At 42.7% G+C, this 27,892-nt stretch overlaps 2 protein-coding genes across 3 annotated transcripts in view; both read right to left on the bottom strand.

The window, feature by feature from the left end:
• Positions 1-27,892, bottom strand: part of cyyr1 (cysteine/tyrosine-rich 1) — a 202,762-nt gene that overhangs the window by 37,628 nt on the left and 137,242 nt on the right. The window lies entirely within an intron of this gene.
• Positions 80-11,633, bottom strand: LOC146990702 (sodium- and chloride-dependent GABA transporter 2-like). Of its 2 annotated transcripts, none has more exons than XM_085797565.1 (15): positions 11,531-11,633; positions 10,290-10,534; positions 9,803-9,937; positions 7,747-7,887; positions 7,554-7,644; positions 7,315-7,447; positions 6,807-6,941; positions 6,555-6,658; positions 5,996-6,120; positions 5,147-5,259; positions 4,869-5,006; positions 4,648-4,750; positions 3,097-3,197; positions 2,180-2,350; positions 80-2,010 (listed from the first exon to the last, which is right to left on the bottom strand). In XM_085797565.1, the coding sequence occupies exons 2-15, from the start codon at positions 10,501-10,503 to the stop codon at positions 1,855-1,857; spliced, it is 1,860 nt and encodes a 619-aa protein (XP_085653691.1). In that variant the 5' UTR covers positions 10,504-10,534; positions 11,531-11,633; the 3' UTR covers positions 80-1,854. The 2 variants fall into 2 exon arrangements, with proteins under 2 accessions (XP_085653691.1, XP_085653681.1); XM_085797555.1 differs by lacking the exon at positions 11,531-11,633 and adding an exon at positions 10,673-10,734.

Genomic DNA, 27,892 nt, shown 5'->3' with positions numbered 1-27,892 from the left:
GAGGGAAAATTACTAAGGATTTAAAACAAACAAACTCTGTTCCAGGATGGAAAAACAGCAGCTTCAAGTTTGCACTAAGAACTTTTAAGTCATTTATTTAACATATTTAAAACATCGCACTAGCATCTAATTACTGAAATCCTCCCAGTGAAGGGAACACGCTGTCCTCGACTTGCAAGTACAAAGAGTCAATAGTGATTTTCTTCCACTGAGAAATCACAATGATTACAAAAAGAAACAAGTAAATTCTTCAAAATATCTTGTCAGACACTGTAAAAGTATGTAGTGACAGTACCATGAGTGATACACAGAGGAAACATTAGGAATTTAACCCATTTTTTTTATGAACAGTCACATACTGTATCTTCTTTTGAAAAATATAAACATCCCTACACTGCATAGTGTAATTTAATCATATCTACTTCTCCTGCACATATCACACTGGAGTAGTTATTTTGCAGTTTGAATATAAAGTTTGTTTCTTTATAAAGTCTAACATTTAAAGATCAACATTTGGTGCACAAAGTAAACATCAGTTTGTCTACACAACAGCAGCAGCAGCGGCAGCAGCATTTTTGTAATATTGTATTAATGTATGCTGATTCAAATACTTTGATTGCATGTTTCTCAGCTTTATATGAGATATTTTTTGGTATAGTGCAAAGCAGAAACTGCGCTTGAACATTTGAGAGAAGTATAAGTACTATCAACAACTTCCCTGCCTTTTTCCAAAGACAGATACAGTACGTATAATGAATGAAAACAGTAAATGCACATTTCAGTTTGTCAGTGATGAGAGAATTAACCATGACATCATGTTGAGATCTTTATACATTGGCAGTAAAAAGCAGCACTAGTGCCACTTGTTCTGGGTGTAAGGCGTCACATGATCTATTTGAACTCCACAACATGTCATTCACAGAGGCAAGAGGCGGTTCACCGTATAAAACACGCTTGACTCATAGAGTCATTTCAGATGAAACCTGCACCTAAACATAATATCAAAGAAATATCACATGGACAATCAAACCTAAGGACACATGCTAATACCCGCACTGATCTCTCACAGAGAGCAGAGTTGTAGGCTGTAACGGTGACAGAAGGCGGCCAACGAGGCTGTGATCGAATGGTCCACGAATAGTACAGTGATGAAACGGATAAATAGAAATAAAAAAAAACAGCTGGAGATTAAGCAGATCAAATTCTTAAGATGAAGGAGTGTGTACTCTGGTACGGATTCTGGATTGTTCTGGATTGTATCCCTATCCAGAGCTGGACCCTTTATAGGACGCTGAGCCTAAACCATCTAACTTCAGAGAGCGACAGACTGCTTGTAAGTTGCTACCAGTGATATGCATTGTTTTAATCAAGTGCATGTTTTACAGATAAATACTGTGTGAGCATTTGAATTCTTACTGTAGTTATTAACACGTTTACATGCCATAAGATGTCCACTCAGAAGTCAGAGAGTAAGTGAGTGGAGATCTTATAGGTAGTATATTCCACCTTCTCCTTCAGGATCACCATATAAATGCAAATCAAGTAAAAATGACATGATGATCTCACATCAAAGATAACGCTAAATGAAAACCTCCAAAACTAAACTAAATGTGTGATACGTGTGTGATACTGTTGGCTGCTGAGGACACAGCTCCAAACTCAGGTCAAAAGGCAACAAGTGAAGGATCCTAAGAGTCGGATGTTTTCAGTTTATAATAAAAGACTAACCAGGATCCAGCCCCTTAATTGGGATCAAGCAGCTCTACCTCTAACCCCCGACTCTCCTCTCCCCTCCCTGACACCTGATTGGCTGAGCAGCATCCAACGTTACAGCATCGCAAGATGTCGACATCATCAAGTCATGTGGTCCTGGACGATGTCGACGACGGGCTCCTTTGGCTTCTCAGTGAGAGGCAGTGCGGGGCTGTAGAGGTGCCCTGAGCCGTTGGTGTGGAAGTGGTTGAAGGCCGCTGAAGAGATTTTGGCAGGACTGCACAGACGCTGGAAGCGCTGCAGGGTCAAAGGTCACAGTTAGTAAAGCGCTTTAACATCTCAAGATTTTTATCACTCTTGTTTTGTTTTTTTTTGGTATTTTTCATATTTTCTTCTGTTTATATGTCTTTGATACATTATCAACAACACATGATATGAAATGGAGTGAAGAGAGAGGTGGTGTAACCTGAGGTAGAGTTCCCGGTGTGGTGGCCAGGGCGTAAACGGCCCAGATTGGAAGCAGAGAGACGGAGGAGAAGGTGAGGAGCCAGCCCAGTGTGGTGGCCCAGGCTGGAGCCACCAGGCCTTTCCCCAGGCTCAACGGAGACCAACGCACCAAAGAGAACACAAAGGTAGCCTGAAGAAGACAGAGAGGACTGTCGGTGAGCTGACCTCAAAAACTACCTAAAAACTACATATCTGATGCATTTCATGGCAAAAATAACAAATATTACATGACTTGATGTGTATGTTGTTTCCTGTTCAACTCTACAGTTAAAGGGATATTTCAACATTTTGGCAAGTTGGCCCATTGCCATAATCACTATAGTTTTAGGAGTAGGTTCGTTACCTTTAATTGTCGATGCAAGCTATTTTTAGAACGGCGGAGCAGAGCCGTGAGCTGCTCAGAGCTACGCTACAGAGGCTAATGGGATTTCTTGGTTTCCCTAATCAAACTCATCAAATACATAATCCAACAACTCCAAAACGCTCTGGTGGACAAGTTGTGACCTGCACATTCACCACGCTATGAGATAATAACAGAACGTTACCAGACAGAGTTGTTTTAGAGGTAAATGCAGAGACTTCTTGCCAAAAAACTGCCCCCGACGGGAACTCACATCAGCAGTTTTGCATGAATTTACCTTGAAAACAACTCTGTCTCTATAGGGATTATAGCAATGGGCCATATGAATGATCTGTGTGCTTGTGGAGTTAGCTGGTACATGGTACAACATACAAATTCAGACACGTTGATGGACACGTGTTGACTGGTTGACAGACAGCAGGGGGGAACTTGTATGAAATCCCAAACATGCGTTTATACGTGTACTGTTTCGCAGCGACAGTGTGAAAGCAGGTCGGCAGGGAGGGGTCACTCACAGTGCACACAGCTGGGGTCAAGTATTTCCAGCACAGCTTGAAGACAGGCAGGGGGCTGTGGCCGGTCATATCCCTGATGTTGGCGCTGAACCGGTCGGCTCCTGTGGCCAAAACGAGAGCAGCGTGAGGGGTTGTGGTGGGGTTTGACATCATGGTTGGGTTTATGACTTGGCTTGTTGTTTTTGGTGGTGATGACCAGCGTGGGTTAGAATTTTTTTTATGTGGTACTATTCACCACTATAAAGGAAAATACTACAAGAATGAATAAAAAACATTATTTTATGGAATGGCAGCAGAACAGGAAGTTTCATAAACAGATCTAATTGACAGTTTGTGATGTTTCCATGACACCAGATCTCTGCTAAGTTGGTTAATTAAATGTTATCACAACAACACTCATAACAACACAAGTAAGAGCCACGCTGAAAGAGATTTTTTTTTCAGAATTATTAATATTTGACAGTAAGAAATACCCTGTAGTGTCAAAGGGAAATGTAACTGTGAAATAATCTAAACAGTGTACAGATAAAGCCTCAGTTCACATCAACATCTGGGCCCTGGGTTTATTTCCTAACTCCTTCAGGACCATGTGACCACTGACAGAAAAGTCTTAGTGTAAGTGAGAGTCCTTAAAAACCTGTGAAATCCCACAGTTATAAAAAGAGGGAGGAAGGTCCAGTGGAGTCCTGACCCCTGTGTTACCCAGTCCACTTAAAGCCCCTCTCCTCCACTCTGCTGCTGCGCTCACCTACTGCTGGGAGAGCCGTAAAAACAGACTTCCCTTGGCATTCATATGCACCCACTCACACTAACATACACACACACTCTGTTAACAGACGCTGACACTTATTTGTTATCATCTACAATGACGTAACTCTTTTTAACATTTCAGACGGTTTATGGCTCTTAATTATTTGCCAAACAGAAGGCTAATAGTGTTACTGCAGCAGCAACGTAGGGGGTTGATGTGCGTACATCCACCCATCTCACACTTAGATAATGTTTTTGTAAATGCTTTAGAGCCTCGGGTCTGGCTGGGACAAGGGTTTCCTGGGGGCCGCCAGACTGAGACTAAGAGGCGACGGGGCCCGGGGGCTGATTTAGGGCCCGGAGGAGACAGACAGGGGCCTGGCTAGGAGCCAGTCTCCTTACAACAGTGGGTAGCTGCAGCCATGTTAATATACTGTCTACTGACTCCAAGTGGAATGCAGAAGGAGGGGAGGAAGTGGACTGGAGGGCCGTGTGTTTATCAGATTGTGGTTTCTTTAGTGATTTAAAAAAGTGTTTGTGCTGTTCCTTTTTTATATTTTCAATAGAAATATATTTATTTAGGCCTTTTGTAATTTGGCAGATTGTGGAGTCCTATTGTCTTGACTAATGAGCTCCAACAGAGGGTAATTAAATTCAGACATGGAGGAGAATGGGCTGCTTGGATAATCTCTGTGTGTTAAATTGGTCTAAGATTAAAGAAGCAGTCAGGACAAAAGAAAAAAAGGAGAGGCAGGCGCAGAAACAAGTGAAAGAATGAAAAGGAAAGATAGAGGTTGGTACCGTAGATCCAGCCGATGGCCAGCGACTGGAAGATGGACAGAAGCAGCAGGCTGGCTCCGCTGCAGGAGAAGTGGTCATAGATCTGGAACACGTACAGGCCTCCCTGCATCGCAAACAACATCCACACAAAACAGAAAAAAACCCATTATTATTATGAATACCAACCAGACTGGAAGATCATCACACACACACACATGCACGCGTCCTGAGCGTGACCTCACCGGCGTGACCATGACCAGTCCTATCAGGAAGCAGACGACGCAGACAAACAGCAGCAGCAGCTCTCGGCGGTGACCTCGTCTGATCAGGTGAGGGTACAGGTCAGTCACCGACGTCATCAGGGCCTCCAGGCTCACAAACTGGGAGACGGAGGAGGACAGACAGGGTCAACGTGAGTGCTGTCAGCTGGACTTCATACGACACATTACGCACCAGTTCCATTAGGAGTAATCCATCAAAACCACTCCATGTGTGTGTGTTTGTGTGTGTGTGAATCCACCTGTGTGTCCAGGCCCAGCATGATGATCATGAGGAAGAAGCAGACGGCCCAGAGTTGGGGGAAAGGCATCATGGCGACAGCTCTGGGGTAGGCGATGAAGGCCAGGCCCGGCCCTGAGAGGACAAGACCACCACAACTCATAACACACACAGCTGGACACTGGATTAATTTTATGGATTCTGATTCTGCTGATCCAGTCAAATCTCATTTCTTATTCTTATCACATTATGTAAGAATAAAGAACGGGACCAAGTATGACGACAATTTACATAAGAAGAGCAAAAACTACGGATGTTTTTGTTTGTCTCTTAAGATTTTCCAACTCCCCTCTCTTTTCCAGGAGGCCGTTCATCCTTGTTTAAGTCACATATAATTAATTACACCTGATACAACTTTTTTAAAGGGTTAGGTAATTTCCTTAAACAGCGGGGCACTGTCGTTTTTAGCACATGTTAAAGGAGTAAACAGTGCATTTGTTTGGAACTATTTTCAGACGCGGATTAATATAGATTGTCTCCGGACAACAATGGTGCTCTGTAAGATATTTCAGGAGCTGGCTACACAGACTTGTCAGTAAAATCAATTTACTGTTGGTTTTGGTCTGTTCATGGGATTAGATGAGAAAAAGATAAATATAGAATATCACCAGTTGGTTCAGTCTTGTTTTGTTGGTAGATTTAGACCTGTTTATGTCAAGTACAGAGAAATGAAATAGTGTTTCTCTTAAACAAAGAAAGTGCAGTGCAGAAAGAAAAGTTAAATAAAAAAAGGAAAAAGAAAAACAAGTGGAAAGCTCGGTTGAGACTGATAAAAAAAAAGAAACCTAGTGTCTTTTCTTCTTGCTCTCACCTGATTGGGCCACAGTGCTGATGTCCACTCCCTGCTCCTCAGCCATGAAGCCCAGCACAGAGAAGATGGCGAAACCAGCCAGGAAACTGGTGCCGCTGTTCAGGAGGCAGAGCAGGAAAGAGTCCCTGGAAGGACACACACAAACACACACACACAGACGGAAATGACTTTAACATTATGAGACAACTTGAACTTGAGAAAATGAGAAAAATATCAGGGAAGCAGGACAGACATTGAGGTCCTGATCCTGGTTTCTGGCCTTTTATTGTGGAGCTGTGGCCTCTTACTCCAAGAGTTAAGTGCTTGGCTCTGTGTGTGTGTGTGTATGTGTGTATGTGTGTGTGAGTCCTAGACTGTGGGAAACATGGCAAGCAGGGCTTTGCTTTAAGGTGTGGCTGTATCAGTGTGTTTTCTCTGTCCATTCCAGCCATTCCTTCTGGAAGCCATCTGACCAGCAGGAGCTCACGTTTTACATTTCAAGTGAACATGGTTTTGTCTGAAGCGGAGCCTACAGGAGTGTGATGTCGTGTGGTTGTGTGTGTGTGACCAAGTGTCTCACTTATAGCAGTTGTTGTTGTATTTGTTGTAACTTCCCAAGGCTGTGAGACTTCCCAAGCAGATCCCATAAGAGAAGAATATCTGGGTGCCTGCATCCATCCATACCTTCAGACAGAAAGAGAATGACACGTGAATGTGAATGTGAATGTGTGACTTATAGGAGCTGTAGCATCACCTGAATGAATGACTTCAAGGATAACAGGAGGATTTCTTGCTGCGCAGCCATCTGAAGTGTGAATGTGTGTGTTTATACCTGTGGGTCTGCCAGGCGAGTGTGGTTGGGTTTGAGGTAGTAGATGATTCCCTTGGTGGCTCCCGGCAGCGTGGCACCACGCACCAGCAGCACAAACAGCATGACATATGGGAAGGTGGCCGTCAGGTACACCACCTACAATGTACACACAGCACGCTGGGATGTGGTCAAGACGGCACAGAGACAGAGAAAACAGGGAGGACATGTCTGTGATGTCCTCAAACAGGGGTGAGAGGGAACCCTGGAAAGTTGGAGAATTAAACCTGTTGACAGATGGTGGTGGTGACACACAAAATAAAATGACTGCACTGCTTAGTCTCTTAAATTATAAGAAGATTTATGTTCTGTTTCTATCCTCGCAACCACTCAGGAATCCTGAAGGCTGGAAATGATTCATTTGTTTCAAAAGGTTTAGCAACAGAAAAAGACAAAAACAGTTCCCAGACGCGCAGTGGAGGTCAGTGAAGGCATCACGCTGTGTGCTGTTTGTGTTTTTCTTTTCGCTCACCTTTCCGGTGGACTTGACCCCCTTCCAGACGCAGAAGTAGCAGATGAGCCAGACGCAGGCCAGACACAGAGCCAGCTTCCAGTTGATTGGACCCAGCTCGTCCAAATTGCTGGAGAGCTGGAGCACCTCTCGTCTACACCGCACACACAAACACACACGTACACACTGCTGTTAATGCCTTACACCAGGAGGTATTCCGGACTGCATGACAATTATCCTGAAAAAACGGAGGCACTCACTCCCAGAACTCCATGACGGAGGAAGAGGCGTTCTCCGGCAGGCCGCTCACATTGGCTGTCTGGTTTTGGTGGTCAAACAACACACATGCATCTGCAGGCACACACAAACACACAATAGACCCGAGTTATATCATTTAAACTTTTACCAAGCAGCACCAAATGGCTGAATTAATAATTTCCTATCTTTACTGACTGGTGTTCCATGTGTTGTTACAGTGTGACCACGGCAGCTCTGACTGGAAGCTGTGGGACAGGTAGAAGAGAGCCCAGGCCAGGATGACGATGTAGTAGACGCAGCCGTGCAGGATCATCACCTGACTGGCATAACCGAGACCTGCAGACATGAAGGACAGACAGACAGACAGACAGACAGACAGACAGACAGACAGACAGACAGACAGACAGACAGACAGACAGACAGACAGACAGACAGACAGACAGACAGACAGACAGACAGACAGACAGACAGACAGTTAGAGACGGGGTGTGATGCTTCAGACAAGCAGCTCCTCATTGTTGTGTTTGTGTCATCAAAGCATTCATGCACAACTATCCACAGGCTGTTCCAAGTCTCTCGAGTTTCATATGAAAGCATCCATTTACTGAGACACTCGACTTGCAGCCCACATCCAGTGCATCTTCATTAGGAATGAATGATGGTCTTATGAGGCCCTGAGTGGGTTAGAGAGCGTAGGCTGTTTGCATAGACAAATAGCTGTTTGTAGCATCCTCTAATGAAATTCAGGCCTTTATCTGATCATACAACATTAAATACACAAACCCGTGAGAAATTCCAACAGAAGCCTTTCATTATCTGACCATCTACAAAACACAGCCAATAGAAGGTCGGTGAAGTCGCTTAAACTTCGATCCATCATCAGTGATACATTCTGCTTCTGACGGATCTATGTGTCTATGTGCGCTATAGCTCCACCCTGCTGAAGTGTCCTTGAGCAAACACTGAAACTATTCTGCCAGACAAAGCACTGCCCTGAAGTCCCAACAATCTCCCCACAAGGTCCACTCAGCAGCAGATCTGATGATATCACTCACATGATCTTCATAAGTGTGTCAGGTTTTCCATGTCATAAGAGATCATGTGGTATGAATGAAAACATTTTTTTCCATTTGGAGCTTTTAGGTTGCACATGTTTAAGTAAATGATAAAGTCCAAGGGACATTCCTGCATAAGGAGAACATATGTTGCCTGCATAAAGACTGGGAGGAAAAGGGGCCCGATAGCTCATCCTTGGCCCTTGGCCCTTGTAGCAGATAAGTGAGGTCATGTGAAAACAAAACAAAAATATAATTTCAGTTTTTATTGCTTGTCTTCTGTAGCCACTTAACTTAGCATTAACCAATCATGGTTCACTCTGTCAACAGATTTACAGTATCTACTCTGCTCCGTGTGCCACTTGGATAATGACCGCCGCTGTTTACATCTATAAATAACACAGCCAGGCAGACTGAAGGATCAAAGTCCAGTATGATAATCAAATCAAATGTGTAAACACGTGGAATCTGTGCAGGAGTATTTGTTTTAGTGTCTGAATCAGCTTCCAGTCCTGAGGGGGTTTGGATTATACAGCATCATGTGCACAACTTAAAAACCTACACACAGCCTTTTGATTCTCTGGAAAAAAAAAACACAAAAACACCACGTTGTTGATTGATGAGGCCAGGTTTTGTTCGTCTGGTGTGATTGTGTGTTAGGTTAATGCTTAACTGTGACGGTTTGTTTGGCTGGGAGGATAGCATGGAAGACATTCAACCTCAAGTGTGTGTTTCTATTGGCAGGCAAGAAGAGTGTGTTGCCTCCTGCGCCCCTGAGGCGTTTTAATACACAAGCTGAGATTCAATATGAAGTGCGCACACATGCAGCTGGCAGAGAGCGCCAAATTCTCTGATTGTGGACACACTGTTTATATGAGTTTTGTATTGATGTGGACACAGGAATGCTTTGAATACATGTGCCAGTGCTGAGGACTATTAGGGAAAAAGACGAGGGGAAGTAGAGGAGAAAGGAGAGGAAGTCAGATGTTGACTTACAAAAGCCATTATGAGAATAAATAACTTGTGTATGATAATTTTTTTTAACCCTCTATTTTCTCTTTAAGTCATATTAAATATGTTTTTTTCTACACTACAGCATCTACATACATTACATTCCCTGGTAGCAGCTTTTTAAAGGCGAGAGCTCTTCTTTTCCTTCTTCTTCTGTTACACAAGACACAATTAGATAAGATTACCTCCAAACAATGGGCAGATGGACCTCCAGGCGCTGACGCCTCCCAGGCTCATGTACTGTCCCAGTGAGGTCTCCAGGAGGAACAGGGGGATGCCACAAAGCACCAGGAACAACAGGTAAGGTACAAAGAACACACCTGGAAACACAAATGAAATGTATATACGTTGCTGTACTTGTGATGATTACACTCATTCAAAAATTTGAACATTTCGGCTCCACTCACGGTTTCCATTGCAATTTGAACTGTATAGCCAAGTAATAATCTCAAATTAACAACAATACTGTTATAAAACAAACTACTTTTTTTTTTATTATGCAAATTCACCTCCCAAATGAACTAAAACAGTAAAAAACTAGGAAATGTAAATATAAACACTTACATCAGCAGGTTTAACAAGGAAGAGGCAAAGATAAAGGTAGATGAAGGACAGAAAGGGGGGAGAAGAGAGGGATATTTCTCTCCTACTCTGCTGTCCCACATGCTTTACCTCCTCCATTTTTGTAGCAGAGATAAGGGAACCTCCAGACGTTGCCCAGGCCGATGATCTGCCCCGCCACGGCCAGGAGGAACTCAGCCTTACTAGCCCACTGGCCTCTGGCATGCAGAATAACCTTGGGGGCTTCAGTCCCATTGGGGAGCTTCTCCTGGCTGAACTTGTTCATCAGCGAGTCCCCCTGCTGCGGAGGCACCTGGTCGACCATGACTGGTTTGGGCAGAGACACGCATACACCCCTGAGAAACAAGAAGCACAACGAATCCAGAGGAAACGTTAGAAAACAATACGAAACATTGATATGCTCTGCAAAAAAAAAAGAATAGCTGCTGAGTCAAGTTGGACACGGACAAACAATTAAAGCAATGTTCACTCACATCTCGGCAGCTGGGACTGAATAGCCAGAATGCGGGTGTGTTTTCTGACAGTTGGTCTGGCTGCCTCACTTATCTGCGATGTGCCACAAGGACACACATCTCGTGGGTGTGTGTTCTTTATCTGTACTCCGCAGAGCACCCAAGGTCTAAATTTGGCCCATTTTTGCACATGAATCTGCATGAGAACTTTTTCTCCTCCATAGTGTTGTTGCATAAAACTTATCATTTATTCAATAAGCATCATATTTCTGTCTTTGCACCTCCAAGTCTGCATCATATTTCAACAGTGTTTACACAAGGGGTCTCTGTGTATTATCATTCAACCTGGATCTTCCCATGGTTTTATGTGGACCGTTTTGGTTTTTGTTTATTGGGGGGATTTCTTTGTGACACAGTACACACATGCTTGGGTGTGATGTGACTTCTTCTTAACTGATACATAATCTTACATAACCATGAGAAACTTGAGTCCCACTCCCACTCCCACTCTTCCTCCACATTGTCCCCTGCTGTGCCATGTGACCATCTAATACTGATGTAACGAGCGCTTTCATAAGCCACCTTTCCGCTGTCACTGATGGCACCGCTGGCAACAAACGAGGAGGCAACAACACTGTAACGACACAGGAGCAATCTGTAGGTGTTGTGGTCTCTAATTCCCACATTTGATTCCTTACATGAAACGCTGCCAGGATACCGTTCCGCTATCAATGCGCAATTGAATATAAGCGCGGGGACGTCTCACGATGCTTTATAATAAAAACCTACGACAATTTACACCTGAATTGTTGCGTTAAGCCTCGTTTGATTCACAATCAAAGGGCAAATTTGCAGAGAATTAGACATTACACAGCCTACCTCTACGTTTCCTGTAGTTCTCTACACCGCGACCACCCCCGTCTCCCGGTGGTCTGATGGTTTATTCCGGCGAGGAGCAAACCGCGTGCGAGGGGGGGCAGCTCCAAACAGAAACTATATTTGGGCTTTCGGTTCGCACTGACCAGCAATGAACAGGTTACAGAGTATATCACAAAGCATTATGGGCGTTGCAGTATTATTTAATTCTTCTCATTTTCAAAATTATTAAATATTTATTTTATTTTGATAAATAAATAAATAAATTACCCATAGTTTATGGGCTGAATAGCTTTTATTAATAAGCACATGTGGCATTATGCATATTTGCTTTGGTACTATTCATATAATAAAACACAACGACATAATTTCACCGTTTATGAAACGCACTCTTCCTGTCCAGTGTTTCTGCTCTACTGCCACTCTGGCCCCTCCTTCAATTGTATGTCATCAACTTGGGGACAGCCCATCCTACAACTGTATTTCTTAGACAGATGCATAAGAATAGAAGATTAACTGAAGTGCAATGAATAATAATATAAAAAGCACAAATAAAAAAATATTTAAAGTTATATTTGCATATACATTCCTGTTCCTGACTGAATCAGTATTCTATTTGCAAGTAAATATTGGTTTATGGTTTATTGTGAAGCCTTTATACTAACATTAGTCTCAAAGCAACTGATCAACCAATCAACCTATTCAACAAAAAATCTAAAAGCACAATTTTTGTTTTCTATTATGCATGTACATAATTGCTGAATTTTGAGTACAACACCAGCCTTTAGCTGCATTGTGGAGTCCCTCTTGTTAATGGTCCTGGCGTCTTAACCAGTTAGGCCACCTCACGCAGCTCACAGTACATTTAATGGGCTGTGTCATTGCCTGTGCTCGTTCAGCTGAGCATTTATAGCCACAGTAAAAAAAAAAAAAAAAAAGCTACGCTCCAAGGACTTCATTCAGTAAATCGTATTGTAATGCTTTGACATATTAGGTTACATTACCTGTGAATAAATCACATACAAAATGGAGGACTTGTACTCTGGCCTGTAGATGTATGTTGGAGTGCATACCTGTGTCTCAGCCTGTTATTAATTACAATCCATAAACTTTCTGAAAACCTTCAACTGTGTAAAACATAACAAAGCTGGCATAAACATACAAGGCAAGTCTCTAATTAGCAACAGAACAGAAATCTGATTGAAAATTTCAAGCTTGAACATTAAATGTGTCTCTAATTTGTCTCAATAAGCTGTAGGATTTCACCCCTGCAAACTTGTTCTGTTTCTACTCGTCTGCAGACAAACTCATTGTGAAACCTCTGCCGCTTGTTTTTAATCTCTCCTACTTGAAGTCAGGTTCAATTTAAGGAAGTGTTCATGCTGACAGACTGTGAGAAAAAGTTTGATACAGCATGCTCAGTGCAACAGGATGCTGGGCCGGAGCTCCAAAGTAACTAAAGCTAATAATGGCATCACTCCATATATTACATATCAACTGTTGCATGTTGTGGAGTTGAATCTGTATTAGAAGAACATGTAAGTTCTGCAGCTATACAAATGTTGCAGTCATACCTTGTTAGTACCATCTGGACATACATCAAGCTAAGAAAATAGTTGTGAAAAAAACATATAGAACAATATATATGTCTTATAAACAGCTTAATATTTATGTCACAATTCACTTCACTCTGCCTCATTAGAACGAGAAATTCCCCAAGAAAATCAAGAAGTCAAAGGTCAAGAGTCAGGAAATGGTAAAAAGTCTTACAATCATATACAATGCACTAATTCTTCAAGTACACGTGTGCACTTCACACACATACACACACACATGCATATCTTCTTTTGGACTCCAGACTCTGCATTGCATCCCAGGGGCCAAATAAACCCCCAGCGTTAAATGTCCTTCAATACAGTCACCATTGTTCTGCCCCTGACAAACCTGCAGCCCCTGTAAATGTGGTGCCACAGCGTGTAACTCAGACCAGGCATAGCTGCAAACAGTCTTCGCATGCTTTACGGCTGCTTTTATTGGTGTCTGGCATCCAGGGCAGTGGGTCACTGATATACAGTGGTAGATGCCGTGAAACTCTTCTATCCTGTTGTACAACTTGGCAAGGTTTTCAAAAGTTGTCATAGGAAGTAAGATTGTGTTATCGAAAAAGGAGAAAGTTCAGCTCCTGTCACCAGGAACAAAGTAAACAATGCATGCAAATGTGTGCAACAACTAAACAGCACACAAGGAAAGAGGTGCTGAAACTGCACATATGCAGTAAAGACAAGGGCTTCATTGTGCACAAAAATACACAGTCAAACTCAGGTGATGTATGTGGAGAGAAAGCTGCACTCACCAGTATTCAATCTTCCTTCTGTTGTAACCAGTTTGTATTAAGCATCATACACCAGCCGGGTTGATAATAAACTACTGCAGTTTAATAAACATCAACCTGAACTCTAGGCACATCTGAGGCCTGCAAGTTTTGGGATTGGTTAAAGAGATCATCTGACAGGTACAAGGTCTCAGGTTCACTGTGCCATCCCATAGTGATGATCAGATACCTAACACTTCTTGCCAACCTGGGTGCCAGCCACATGTCTACAGTGACAGGTCTGCACGAACTCACTACTTAACGCAGGATTAGAGTTGCTGTGATCCTTTGATTTCTGTTCATATTCAAGTTATTAAAGAAGAGCTGAGCCAAAACTTAACAAGGGATCAAGTGATGTGACCTGAGTAAATTATCTTCGTAATATGTTAAAAGACTGATCTGTCTGTTTTACGCCCCATTTCAGCAGTGTGAATGTTTGACAACATAAGCCCATCTATTTGATTACAGTCTGCCAACTATTAGACCAGAAAGGTGACTGTAATTCAGCATCTGGAGGACAATAATAATGTTTTTTTGTGCACTCAGTCCAGACGCGGCTTAATATTCAGGTCAAACACAAATTGAAGTGATCTCCTTGCCTTGTTTGAACCCTTTGGAAGAGGAGGCCCCGATGTGGTCGCCATCAGACCTCTACCTCCTTACATCTTTCCTATACTCCACTTTCCATGTCCTAAATTGGTAAACATTCCTGTGGCTTAGCCCCCTTCCTCCTCAACCTGTGTGAAAAACATACCTTGTAAAAGAGGAGTCATTTAAATGTAACCTCTGGCCTTATGTCCACACAGCACAGGGCTCCCACGAGGCTTGCGGTGGGCGATATATTTGGTGCTGATAATCTTTCCTGGAGATTTTATGGGAATGTTTTGAGCGGCAATTCCCTACATACGTCTTTTAACCACACTGGGTAGCCCCAGGAGAGGGATTTACAACCTTGACTTACTGTATCTAAATCGCTATTTTTCACGTTATGAAACACAACACTTTGACACATAGAAGTACATTTCCTCTTTCTGTCTGTGGCAGTTCATGCTAACCATGGATGGACTGTGACAAAGCGGGCCCCTGGGCACTGGCACACAAAATGAAACACAACAGCCGGAGACCGCAAACCATTTTTGCTTCTTTGAAAGATATTTTGCATCTTTCTGTAGATATTTTCTCTCTTTATGTGGTGTTTTTGCAACTCTTAATAGTTGTTTTGCGTCTCCTCCTTGTAGTTCTGTGCTGGTTGTTTTTGCATCTCCTAGCAGACATTTGGTCTCTTTTTGCTTCTTTGCATCTCTTTGTAGGGGTTTTTGCACCAGTTTGTGTCTCTTTGTGGGATAGTTTGTGGTGATCCCCAGGGATCCCAAGCCAAGTGAGCTATTTGCCCTATACTCCCACTCTAATGTAAAGCCAATCGTCTCCTGGCTCCAGCTGCACAGCATCAGAGTGGCACCAATATTCTCATCGGAGACTCAGCAACAGAGCAAATATTTCCCAAATATGGAACAAAAGGAGCATCATACCATGCTTAAAGCAACTTCTGAAACTAAAACAGACAAAATACACAAAATACACCAAGAATGAAATTCATAAAAACAGACTGACAGCCTCCTATCCTGAATTCCACTTATAATCCACCATACATGCAAGCCATGCATCCTGAATACCAATCATTACTTACAAAGTAATTATATCCACATATTATTTGAAAGACTTGGCCTTGACTGTATGAACCTGATACATCTGAATTCATGAGAGGACAGCATCTTGTTAAGTGGTATTAAATAGATAAAACCATGCAGATAGGATCATACACTGAACTCATGAAAAAGACTCACTTGTCTTGTCCTTGTGCTGAACTTACCACTGTTTGTGTGGACGTGGATTCTCGCTAAGCCTCCAACGTAGCGCCTTAATGAGGTGGATTAATTAAGACCCTGTTCGTCCGGATCATTTTACAGAAAAGTGAGTACGACCCTGCGTCTCCCTCGCGTGTCCAGCCTTTGCTTTGTGATGAACCGAGCTCTCAGGCGAATCTAGGCAAGCTAAACAAACCCAAATTCCTGCTGCTCGCTGAGCCCGAAGCCACGGGCTACAAGATCACATCATGGGACTTTTCTAAGTGGGGTCACTTTACATTTGACATCAACCCTCCAGCAATAGCAACAGTGGTTTCTGTCTTCTAACCACCTATGTTAAGATCTTGGTTTGCCGGTGTGAGAACTAGGAATCTAGTTATAGCTTTTTAAGTATCTCAATAAACTGATAGATTTTGCAGAGAAAGCACTTGAGTGAGCGCGGCGGCCAAACCTCCAACCAACTACTCAGCTGCACAGTGATTTAAACATCTACTCTGGTTGAGACTCCCAGACCTTCACACTCTGGGCTGAGGTTGCCCCAGGGAGGAATGCAGCGCTGGATTATCTCAAAACATCAAATAATAAGCCCCCCCGCCCCTCCACCGCCACTGACAGCAAATAGAAAGACTCCTGTTTTTCATCCCTGTGGAGAATTAAAGACATGAAGGAAACTCTGCGGGAGCCCAACTTTGAAGGCAAGTTAATGAATTCACTGGATGGAAGCTGCTATTTTAAACCCTCAAAAATAATAATTTGATTAATCATTGGTGACTAGTAACCCACATATCCCCATTGTTGCGCACATGACGAAGTCGTTGGGTACCTGCGATGTAATTATATCATTACAGGCCATCGCTTCCATTATAAGGTTATTTGATTATTTTATCTTTGCATTCTTTGCTGACTGGCCACGTTTTATATTCCATAGATGGCCATTGTACATACTTGGATGCGAAGAGGTTAAGCACATCGGTCAACAGGCTTTGAGGGACACACTGGGAATTTTGTCGAGGGGCCCCTTGACTCTCTGACCAACCAGTTTGCTGGCACAGTGTTGAGATGTGAAAATACGATGTGTTGGTATGTGTTCTGTATGTTTCTGACATTTACTAGCATCAAGATTCTTAAATGTGACAGCTTTAAGCCAAAAGCATAAATTTAAGCGCAGATATTTTATATCTTCTCAAAAATATATATCCCTGGCTCTGTGGCAAAGGCATGAAAAACATTTAGGCTATCATATAAGGATGTGTATAATGTGTATGTTGTGTTCTGTATTTTATTTTTATAATAGCGACACTCTGCAAAAACTAGTCTGGGACAAATCTTCCCAGCCTCCACCTACTTCATGCATTAAGGAACACAAACAACACCTGTCAACTGCTTGTAGTCATTCAACCTGATAAATTTGCTCATTAAGTTACATAATAGATTTCCTTCCTTGTTCCCATAGTTTTTTTTCCCACTGTGCCAACATTTAAGTGCCAGAGGATCTGCTAAGTATTTTATCAGCACCTGATTCGTAAAATGAAATTACAAAGCTCTGTAAATGATGGGTTGCATTATAAGTCTAATTATAAGAATTTTTTTACAGACCTTTTGGGGGCTGGTGTAAAAACTGGGTTGGGTGGGACTGGACTGGGGGACTCAGGGGGGACTCTGGACTCTGGACTACAGCCCTGACAATGATGTAGCTGCTCGTTGGCAATGAAGATTTGGTCATCTGTTATTCTGCACCAATAGTGGAAAGACACTGGAACGAGTGTGAGCATTAGGTAGATAATCCATCATGTCACTGCAAAGATATGATTAAGTGCATATCAGAGCACTGAATGACGTGAACCATGATGAAAGCTAGCTAGATAGCATCTTTGGCACGTCCGAAGTTAAGACACCACATACTATTTCCATTATTCACCGACAAAACAATAAATTCTCTGTTATCCAACTTTTTTAGTCTGCCCACCCCCCTGCAGCTACCTTAGCTGATTTGTACAATGACATGGTCGATAAACACATTGTAGCGTCAAGTACATCTTTGTCTCATTGACATACAGTGAAACTAGGAGGAACTTGGCGCCTGTTCGGTGTTGTTGTTGGGGTAGGTGGGTGGGTGGGGGGCAGGGACTGGGCCCTTGTTAGTGGTTTCAGTTATTCTGTTTAATTCTCCTGCCAACAACCCATCAAAACAGGCTCAAGTCCTACCCGCATGGTGATGACAGAAAACTGCATTTGCCAAATCCAAGTAGCTGCCTCAGCAATGTGGTTGGATCACAAGAAAGGTTTGGAAACATCCGTGGTCAACTTTGGCAGGAATCACAAAGTCTGTGCAGCTAAATAGGGGAGCACAAATAAAACACTTGTGCTGTAACACAAATGACATCACACCATAGTAGCAAGAGGGGAAGCACACCTATAGGGGAACTACACACACACACACACACACATAGTTTTTCAACCTGGAAGCTGTGTGCAGCGTTGACTGATTACAAGATTTACTTTATTATGTTGAACATTTACTGAAATAACAGTCTGTTGGTTTGCTTAGTTTAACATTACTTTTTTTTGGAAAACAAAGGTTTATTTGAGGACATAGTCTGCTTCAGGTCACAGTCAAAACGGTGCTCACATTGGCAGGCAGCAGCTTAGCCAATAGACACTGCCAGACCAAATAACGTGTGTGGATAAAAACAAGTTGAGCCTGTAACATTAATAATTGATGATATCAAAAAGCACCAATTGCACTGTGTCATTCGGTTCAACTACACTGTCTTAGATAAATAATCAGTATCAGTACAGTAGCTTATTTAGTTAAGTAATGACTTGCAAATGGCAACACTGACTCACTGTCACTGAAACTCTCCTAGTATGTTGTAAAAGATTATCCTAGTTAAACAACACAGTGTAATTGGAGCATCAGCAGAGAGAAGTAATTCTGTCCATTCTAAACATAGGTCATTGGGGAACAATGGTGCAGCTGCCACTGTGCAACTAAAGCACCACGAGGATAGGGGTTTTCTTTTCCAAAGGTAGGTCATTTATCACAGACAGGTGCTTTAGCGCCTCTATTGTAGCACAGAGACAAGAGGGAGGGGTTCAAATCATGATCCGCATGGTTTTCTCTTGCTTTGGACAGCAGTCAAGCTAAAAGTTGGGAGCCCTACTGCAAGCAACTATAACATAAGATAAGATAACCTGGTCATCTGACCACAGTGACATTTTGCTGTGTCATACAGGTGTGGTGTGTGTGGTCATGGGGATGATGGAAGTAATACTATCCCAACAATGGGAGACAGATGCCACACACAGGAGAACTGCTTACCATGAATGACTCAGCTTTTTGTAGTTCCCAGTTTGCACTGTTGTAAGCGTAACTTTGAGCAACGAGACAAAACCTCCAATATTTTGAGTGGACGACATCCCATTAACTATATTGTATAACTAACTATACATTGTGTCAATGCGTTTCATTCAGATGCAAAAAAAAAGATGTTACATAGACAGACACTCCCTCGTACACTCATGTAAATATTGTGAACCTACCTGCAGTGAGTCGTGCTCTCTGTAGTCCTCTAAATGAAATGAGTGTGTTTCTCAAAGAGCAAATATGGTTCAGGTGGGAGGAGTTGGTAATTCAGGTGAGTTGTTTTGGTGTTGGAGTGTGTTTATGATTAATGTAGCTGGGCAGTGGGCACTCACACAAAACAAAAAGAAAAGTCCCTCCCTCATCCATGGAGCCTTCATGTGGGGGTGTGACAGGTGTGTTAGGCGGAGGAGGAGCAGCAGTTGTCGAGGCAAGTTCGCTTTTATTAAGAAACAGTCAAATGTAGTGATATGATCCTACCAGGCCTGATCTTAGCCCTTCCTCTTTTAATTTATAAAAGCTCACATTTGTAGACTACCTGATAGGACAAACAGACTCAATCACTAAGCACCAACACCATTCATCCTCAACTGTCTTGTAGATGTCAGTGAAGACAATTCATTCCCCACCCATTCGACGCAGCTGACCACACCCCCCAGTCAAGATAAATGGTCTTGAGGTTGAGGTTTCTTATCCTCATTTTGAAATCCCTTTTTTTTTTTTTTGCTATCCAGGTCATCAGTCTTACTTTTATCTCAGTTGTTCAAAGTGAAGTTACCAAATCCGGATAACGAGTGCTCTGAATGGGACTGTGCTGTAGAACAGCAGCATGGGATCACTCATAGTGTGTTTATTTGAAAATGGGGTGTATGTGTTGTTTTCTCTGCTGTTTGTTGTTTCTTCAACCCCGGCGCACCAAACTTTGACACGCATCGTTGGCGCGGCATACCTGTGCTGCGCCTCACCTGCACCTGGTCTGCAAAGTTAGAGCCCAAGTCTTCTCTCATGCAGGTCAGATGTGCAGGTAAAGTCACAACTAGCACCTACAGACTCTTACGTCATATTAATGTCCTGCTCATAGGAAGGTCAGAGGCAGTGTTAGACAGGCAGAGTTAGCTCATGGGAGGAACATGTACAATCCATGTACAATGTGATAGTTGAGGCTGTAATTTGTACTCATGCTGGGATGTGTTTTTTAACGGCTGTTGGTTTGTACACACGCTATGAGTTGCCAGTAAAACAATGTAGTTGTGGAAGCTTGTCTTTTTGGCAATGAGGTCATTTGCACAGTGGTTGATGTGGCATTGCCAACCAGACACACCTTGGCCAATTTCAATTTAATAATTGCTGCAATTATTATTGACATTAAACTGTAAAAGTGAATTATGTCTACTAAATACTTTGGTTTGGTTACGTTTGTCATCTGTTGGCCTGTCAAAGCTTCTGACTTCTCGAGCTGGACTGCCATGTGGAGCGTTGTGTGCATGCATACTGCACACTGTGTATGTGATTGTAAAATCCTAATTAGGCCTGTATCTGTTTCACCTCAGTGGATTTCTCTCTGGGAGAGCAAGAGAGAGAGGGAGATGGGGGGGGATACTGACTGATAGAAGCCAAGGTAGTCTGTCATTAAGAGTGCAGGGCCCCATCAAAACAAGACCAACGTGCTCTAATTACCAGCTTCCCATTGGGCTCTGTCTCTGTCGCTGCCACTGCCTCTCTGTGGTTACGCAGCCTTTCTTTTCTTCACGCATTTGTGGCTTTATTTTGAATTTTCTTTCAAATACATCTTTAAACCCTGAAGGTTTTTCCTTATTCCTGCACAATAAGAATGACTTTTTCAGGTTCTCCTATCAAACTGCTATGTTGAGCATAGCAACAAAACAGAATCAAGGGGCCCACACATTTTATGTTAGAGTTCACAGCACAGGAGAGACATGGGAAATTTATAAATTATGTCAGTTTTATCAAGTGTGTCTAGAACTAATAAAACTACATTCAAACCCATTGGTAACACTTTATAATAAGTATTAAGCTAAGTTCTTCATTTATAACATATGAATACTCATTAGTACAGTTAAAACTGTTTTACTCATCACTGATAAGCACTAACTGTATGTATAAACTACATACTAATGACTATTCATGCATTATAAATGAAGAATTCAGTATTTATTAATGCTTAACTAATGCTTAAAGTGTTACCAACCCATCTAAGAGAAGACTGTCGACCTCTGCTCTGAGTTGGTATCTTGTATAATCTGGTTATGTTGTCTGAACATGTAATTATTTGGACTTCCCCAGTGACTGAAGCAAGGGTTAGACTTCTGTGCCACACAGATGCAAGGCCTTGAGAAAGGGATTTCCTCAACTTGCCCCCAAAAAAGCTAACATTTCACATGACGACAGCTTCTTGCAAAATGGCTGCAGCTGGAAAAAAAAAAGGTTAACTATGCAACAGATAGTTCCTTTAATCCATGTGTATCCATGATAGTTGAGGCTGTAAATTGTACTCATGCCGGGACGTGTCATTTAACGGCTGTTGGTTTGTACACACACTATGTGTTGCCAGTAAGACAATGTAGTTGTGGAAGCTTGTCTTTTTCGGCTTGCTCCATTGTTTATGATGCATTGCCAACCAGACACATCTAGGCCAACTTATTGACATTAAACTCTAAAAGTTCATTATGCCTACTAAATACTTTGGTCACATGCCGAAACTAGTCAGCGAAGTAAAAAAAACCTTTAATTATTAACATTAACTATGTGAGCCTCAACGTTTCTCTTGGTGCTGCTCTCTGGTTGTTCAGGACGACCGAGCTGCATGGAGAGAGGTTAGATAGAGAGGCTGATGGAAGGGAAAAATAAAACCAGATTGGTCAATAAAGAGGCAAAGAGAAGCAAAATATGACAATGTGTGGTTTATAGTTTGCTTCAAGCAGTGGGTATAAAATCCTTCACGGTTAGATATGCATTTCAATATCACATCATCTTCCAGACTACACTTTGGATAACTGTCACTGCTTACTGTTTGCACATCAAATGCAAGTCAGATTTGATGCTTTAACAAAGACAACAGAAAACACGTGGATCTCTGAATAATCAGTAACACATCCTGTTTTGATCATGTGCAGCATTCGCCTCGCTATAATAAATAATTTCCAAAAATTAAAAGCCCAGAAGATAAAGCAAATAACTCATCTGACACATAGACACATGGAACAAATTATAAACAAAACTCCTTTGCAGAGCCTGAGTATAGTCTCGAAAAATACAGTCACGGATGACACACATCGTTGCTCTAAAATTATGGTAAATTTAATTAGCGGTGGTGACGATGTCACACATGATAAATGGACAGAAACTGATCCTTATTCTTTGCTCCAGTTTCCCTGGCGCCAATGAACTTATTTTTATTTTCCATTAGATTAATATTTTTCAAAAAGTGAGAGATGCAAACAAAAATGAGCTGAACAGTGCTGAACTGTCAGCTGGAATTGCAGTATTATTAAAGTAAGATACAGAGTGTAATTATATCCACACCCTTTCCCTCACTGACAAGGGGAAATGCATTCCAGGCATCTTTGCTCCAAACATTTACGACGGCCTGACATGCTTTCACATTTCTCATCATCCGACGGTTTAGTTCGACAGTGTCAGCTGGAGTCAGGAGATAAACAAGAACCCCAGGGGCCTGCAGGTGCTTTCTTAACTTACAGCTTGTCTGACACGCTCAGCTGTGAGCGTACGTGGAGACAATGGACAAAGTATGGACGACACAAAACAGTCTCTCATTTGTGCACGCCCACACAGTTTAAATAACCCATAAGACATGCAATTATCTAGCACCACTGTTGCCGAGTCTCATTTTTCCACAGCTTTTATCCCCAGGAACAAAAGCATTACTAGGATTTGTATGAGTATTGTTACCACTACTTCTACTACTACTACTACTACTACTACTACGACTATAGGGTTTGCTGCTCTCCATCCAATCATGCCTAATTTCATTCAATTTAATTCTTTTTCATATCTCTTTAAAGCCTTTAATTTACATTAAAATCTATTGCAACATTAGTGTAAATGTTTGATGTCTACTGAGGTTAAAGTTGACATACTTAGGAAGCTAATGGTCCATGTGCAATGTACCAGTGACCAGGTAAAGGTGTGTTTGTTGGCCCTGGTGGATGACACACAGTATTTAAGCAGACCAATGCAATCTGTATTAGTATATATATAACACTGCACTTTTACTTATCAGCAGTAACCACACGTGCTACCAAATGACAAAGAGAGAAAATAAAAGCGTGCTCTTCAAAATGCTTAATTATCCTTCAAAGTTTGTCACTTTAACACAATGTCTAATCTGTTTAATATTTCAATTTCCTACTGTGACAATGAAAACAACAATGAATGAATGAGTGTGGCGTCATTAGCTTTCTATTCATCTTCGCTTCTGCCGAAATGCCGCTCTCATGCATGCACATTGCACACCTGTAAACTGCCCCTCAGAAGTCATTTGCTCATGGTGAAACATTTACAAGCCCTCATCTGAAGAAACAAGAGCTGGGATCCCTTTATTGCACCCTCTACCTTTCAACAAGCACTTATTTAATAGAGTAGGTGGAGGAGAAGGATCTGACAGCGCTTACAGCTCCTGTGAGGAGCCGAGCCTCATCTCGTAATGACACATAGGGATTCCTGAGCGGTAAACAAAAGGGCTGTGATCAACAACTGCGGTGCTGCCGCCAGAACACGACTCCAGTGTGTTAACATTCCTCTGGAAAAATCAGTGGATTATGAGGAGAGAGGGGTGGGTGGTGTTGTCATGGAATGAGGCATGTGTTTATGGTTTTTTGGCAAAGCAGAAGCTGGCTTTTCTGACCGTACGAGGGACATTTTTAATCCCTGGCAGGTCTCGCTGACTTTGTACCGCACAAGTTTTGTGAAGACTTGGCTGAACAGAAAAAGAAAAATAGGATTTGTGAGCCACAGAGTAATCACAGCAAACAGTCAGAGGATCATTGAGGACTAAAGGAGGGTCCACACCTCTGGTCCAAATAGGACTTATCCTCTCACTGTTCTCTGCCGGGACCTCATTTATAAAAGCCTCTGTGTGGTTTGTGTCGTTCTGCCCCCGATCCGAGCCAGAGTTGTGATCCACGGAAAAGGCCAAGTGTTTCATTTCAAAAGGAGCTCCGTCATAAAACAATCGCCTCCTGCACGCGGCCTGCATTACAAAGCTCTTTGTTGCTGCAGCAACCTCTGACTGCACAGATGCTCATCAGACAACAAGGAAGAAACACGGAGAGCGAGTGAGTCAGGCTGAAAACACTTCATCATCATATCTTGAGAGTTGAGGATACAATGGAAACACCTGAGCAAACACCACGTAAGGATCAAAAAGCACAGGCTATAATCATTCAGTGTGGAGGACACTGATGATGGTTACAAACTACGATACAGTCGACATGCTGTGACATATTACAGCAATGAAGTGCTCACATATGTGCTACATCACACACACTTCATAACACGACAGGAAAAATGACTCATTAAGCTCCACTGCAGAACGGCTTGGCAAAGTATAAATCCTTATGCTGCAATTTAAAGGTACAGTGTGCATTTTTCTTGATTGTTTTTCTGCTTTTGTTTCTTCTTCATTTGTGCAGGTGAGGAATGCAGCAATGTGAGAAAGCCTACAAGCCGGCACACATGGATGGAGACAATGCAGGTCTACAGCATGCAGATAACAGAGGGAGATATAATTATGCCATGGCACCAAAGTTATAAACTTATTGTACACATGCACACACACACTTTTACTAACTTTGACAGACAGGCACATCCACACTGAGTTAGTGCTCTGGCCCGCAGGTCGTTTCAGCTTGACTAGATTTACAGTCACCCCTCATGTCCCCTCCAGGCTTTTCATTACCTTCCCCCTTGTGATGAATTGCCCCCAGACACAATAGGCACCCGCTGTCCTCTGACGCCTTTCTCTCTCCAAAAGTGTATGTGCTCGTCAAGGCCAGGAAGTTCCACGCACACAGCTCTGTGTTTGGCAGCCTGATGATCAGACAAATATTTCTTGTATTTTTCCTTCAGGTTCACTGCAATGCTTTCACCAAAACTGTATTAACCCCTTCCCAGCATGCATTAGAGGCAATGCAACCCACAGGCCAGCGGTGTGAGGTGTACAGCTGCTGCTTTCTTATTTTTTGTTGTTGTTTTGTGTATTCACTGAAAGAAATGCCCTCAAAATGAGGCAATACATCAAGAAAATGAACCTGGGCCTGAACAAGTCCAATGAAATTAGCTGTAAACGCTTCAGCGGGTAATGTAGTGATATTCTAGGCTCGCAGTCTAGAAGGACTTGACCTTGCACGACATGCCGTCGCTCATGGTTTCTATTCGACAATCTTGTGTTTTTTCTTTTCCTGAACTTAAGGGCCTCTTTCCTATCTAAGCTCTTAATAGCCAGTCGAATAGCATTCCTCAACATTAGCACGTCATAAAACGAAGGACGGCTTTCCTCGTGAATCTGTGGATCCCTTGTGCTTGGCGGTGTTGCCATGAAAAGCCCCCCACCCCAAACGAAACTTGTAATTGCAGAAATAATGTTGCGAATAGAAGTTAGGACGATGGATGTCTCAATTGAGATCTTGGTGTCACCTCATAAAAATGATATGTAGAGTCAAGCTACTTTAAATGTGTACATTCATAACATGATTTTCCTAATGCAGTTGGGAAAACAAGTTACTTTGTGGCAGCCAGCTATTTTGTGCTATGCTTCCCTCGGAGACAAAGAGAGAGGAAGGAGGGATAGAGAAAGAGAGAGAGAGAGAAGGAGAAAGAGAAAAAAAACCTACAAGATGTGAGGATGTAAGGAGATCTGTCTGGAATGCCGTGTGAGAGAATGCATGACCGAAAACCACAGAGGCAAACTCTGCCCTGCGTCTTGCCTGGCCCGCAATCAAAAAACATGAGCTCAGGAGACAGAGAGCCAGACAGTGGTAGGAGATAGTGGAGCATGCCCCACAAAAATACTGCAGAGGAAACATCTAGAGACGCCTCGGGTTATCAGCAATTAGAATGTGTGGTCTAATTATCTGATAGAGAAGAATTTGGCCCTGTGCAACATGATCCCTTTAGGAAAATTCAAGGAATACCATGAGTACACCTGAACCTAAAGGAGCCTCCAACATAAACAAGAACAACTGAAGATGATACATCAGCCTCATATTGGGCTTTTTATTGCAGATTTGACAGACCACTCTTTCTTTTTTCGGTTAGTTCATCCGTCTTTCTTTGTCAGACTTGTCAGGAAATCCCCAAATTCAACGGGTGTTAAGGTGATGGTTTGTGTCTCTGATCTAAAATCCTCATGGTTTAAGTTTGGTTGGAGTTTGGGGAGGTAAGGATTGTAGTTTTGGTGAAAAAATAACCACTCAGTTAAGGCTGGGGAACAATCATGGTCAAAAGAAACCGATGTTGGCAGTCTGGCGGTCTGATGTTTTCGATGGCCTTAACTCCATCCCACAGTGCCACACACTATTGTCTCACTTACTCCTGAGGCAGAAAACAGCTACTCCGCCTGCAGCCTTGTGCTGATCGGCCTCGGAAGTCCCCTCTTTTCCCGCATTTTTTCTGACATCAGCACTAAAGGAAGCCATGTCTGACAATTTCTGTAACTTTCCAAAAACCGTCGAGCTGCCATTCACGCCCACCTCCATACTGAAATGTGCCAGCTGTGCAGAGGTGAGAGAGAAGCCAATGTCTGAACTCTCTGTAGCTTTGTCTGTCGGTTGTGATGCAACTCAACAAAGACAGTGAGCTTTAGACACTCTCCGCATCCCATAGATGCAAAATGACCCATTAATATGGATGATTTTAAAGAGGCAATGCTGGATTCATTATTTTTACGCTCATAACATACATACATGCACGGCCCGACTTTGCTTCTGGCAGCGATCAGAAGAATTTGGGTATGAAGTTGAATAAAATGTTTATCTTGAGTCCAGCTGCGCTCTCCGTTTCTACCCCTGTGGGTTTCGTCTTTAACGTCCTGGAGCTCCTTTCCACTGGGAGGATGTTTGACAGGAAATGGAACTGGCCGGAATCCCTTGCGGGGTTCGGGCAGCCACTTCCTCTGCCAATCCGTGCCAAGCCGTGCCAGCTTACTGCTCAGCCCAGACCACCGTGAGAAAAACAGCCTTCGACATCCTCTGGGAAATGAAGACTTCACTTCCGCCCGCTGAGTTCGTCTTTGACTCACATTTACTGTACATAAGATGGGTCAAAAAAAAAAAAAAAAGCCAGAGCAGTTTGCCAAAGGTTGATATGGATACCAGAAATATATTGAGGTCATGGAGCGTAAAAAATCACTGACAGAAGAACAGAAACAGGATAGGGGATGACGGCTTTGATGATCCATGATTTTTAATTAACATTTGTTGAAAGACAAAAGTGGAGATTTGACCAGCGGGACAGAAAAGAACTGATAAAAAAGGAGAGGGAGGTGATAGTGTGAAGGAAAGGGGAAGCAGATGGAGGATCACTGGGGAAAAAGGGCAAACAGTGGTAGAGGAGGAGCGAAGGAGCCGAGGAGGAAGACGGGAGGTTTGGCGGTGAGGGTTTCCCTGATGAAGCACAGCTGACGGCGCGAACCTACAGCGCTCTCCTGACAGGCCTCACCACATCAACCCGTTGACATTATTATTCAGCCGTCCAGCGCCGGGGCCCACACACACACTCCTGACCTG

This window comes from Trachurus japonicus, chromosome 2 (assembly GCF_045865225.1).
Source record: "Trachurus japonicus isolate A0001 chromosome 2, Traja_1.0".
NCBI classification, from domain to species: domain Eukaryota; kingdom Metazoa; phylum Chordata; class Actinopteri; order Carangiformes; family Carangidae; genus Trachurus; species Trachurus japonicus.
This window is presented reverse-complemented; position numbering and strand designations above follow the sequence as displayed.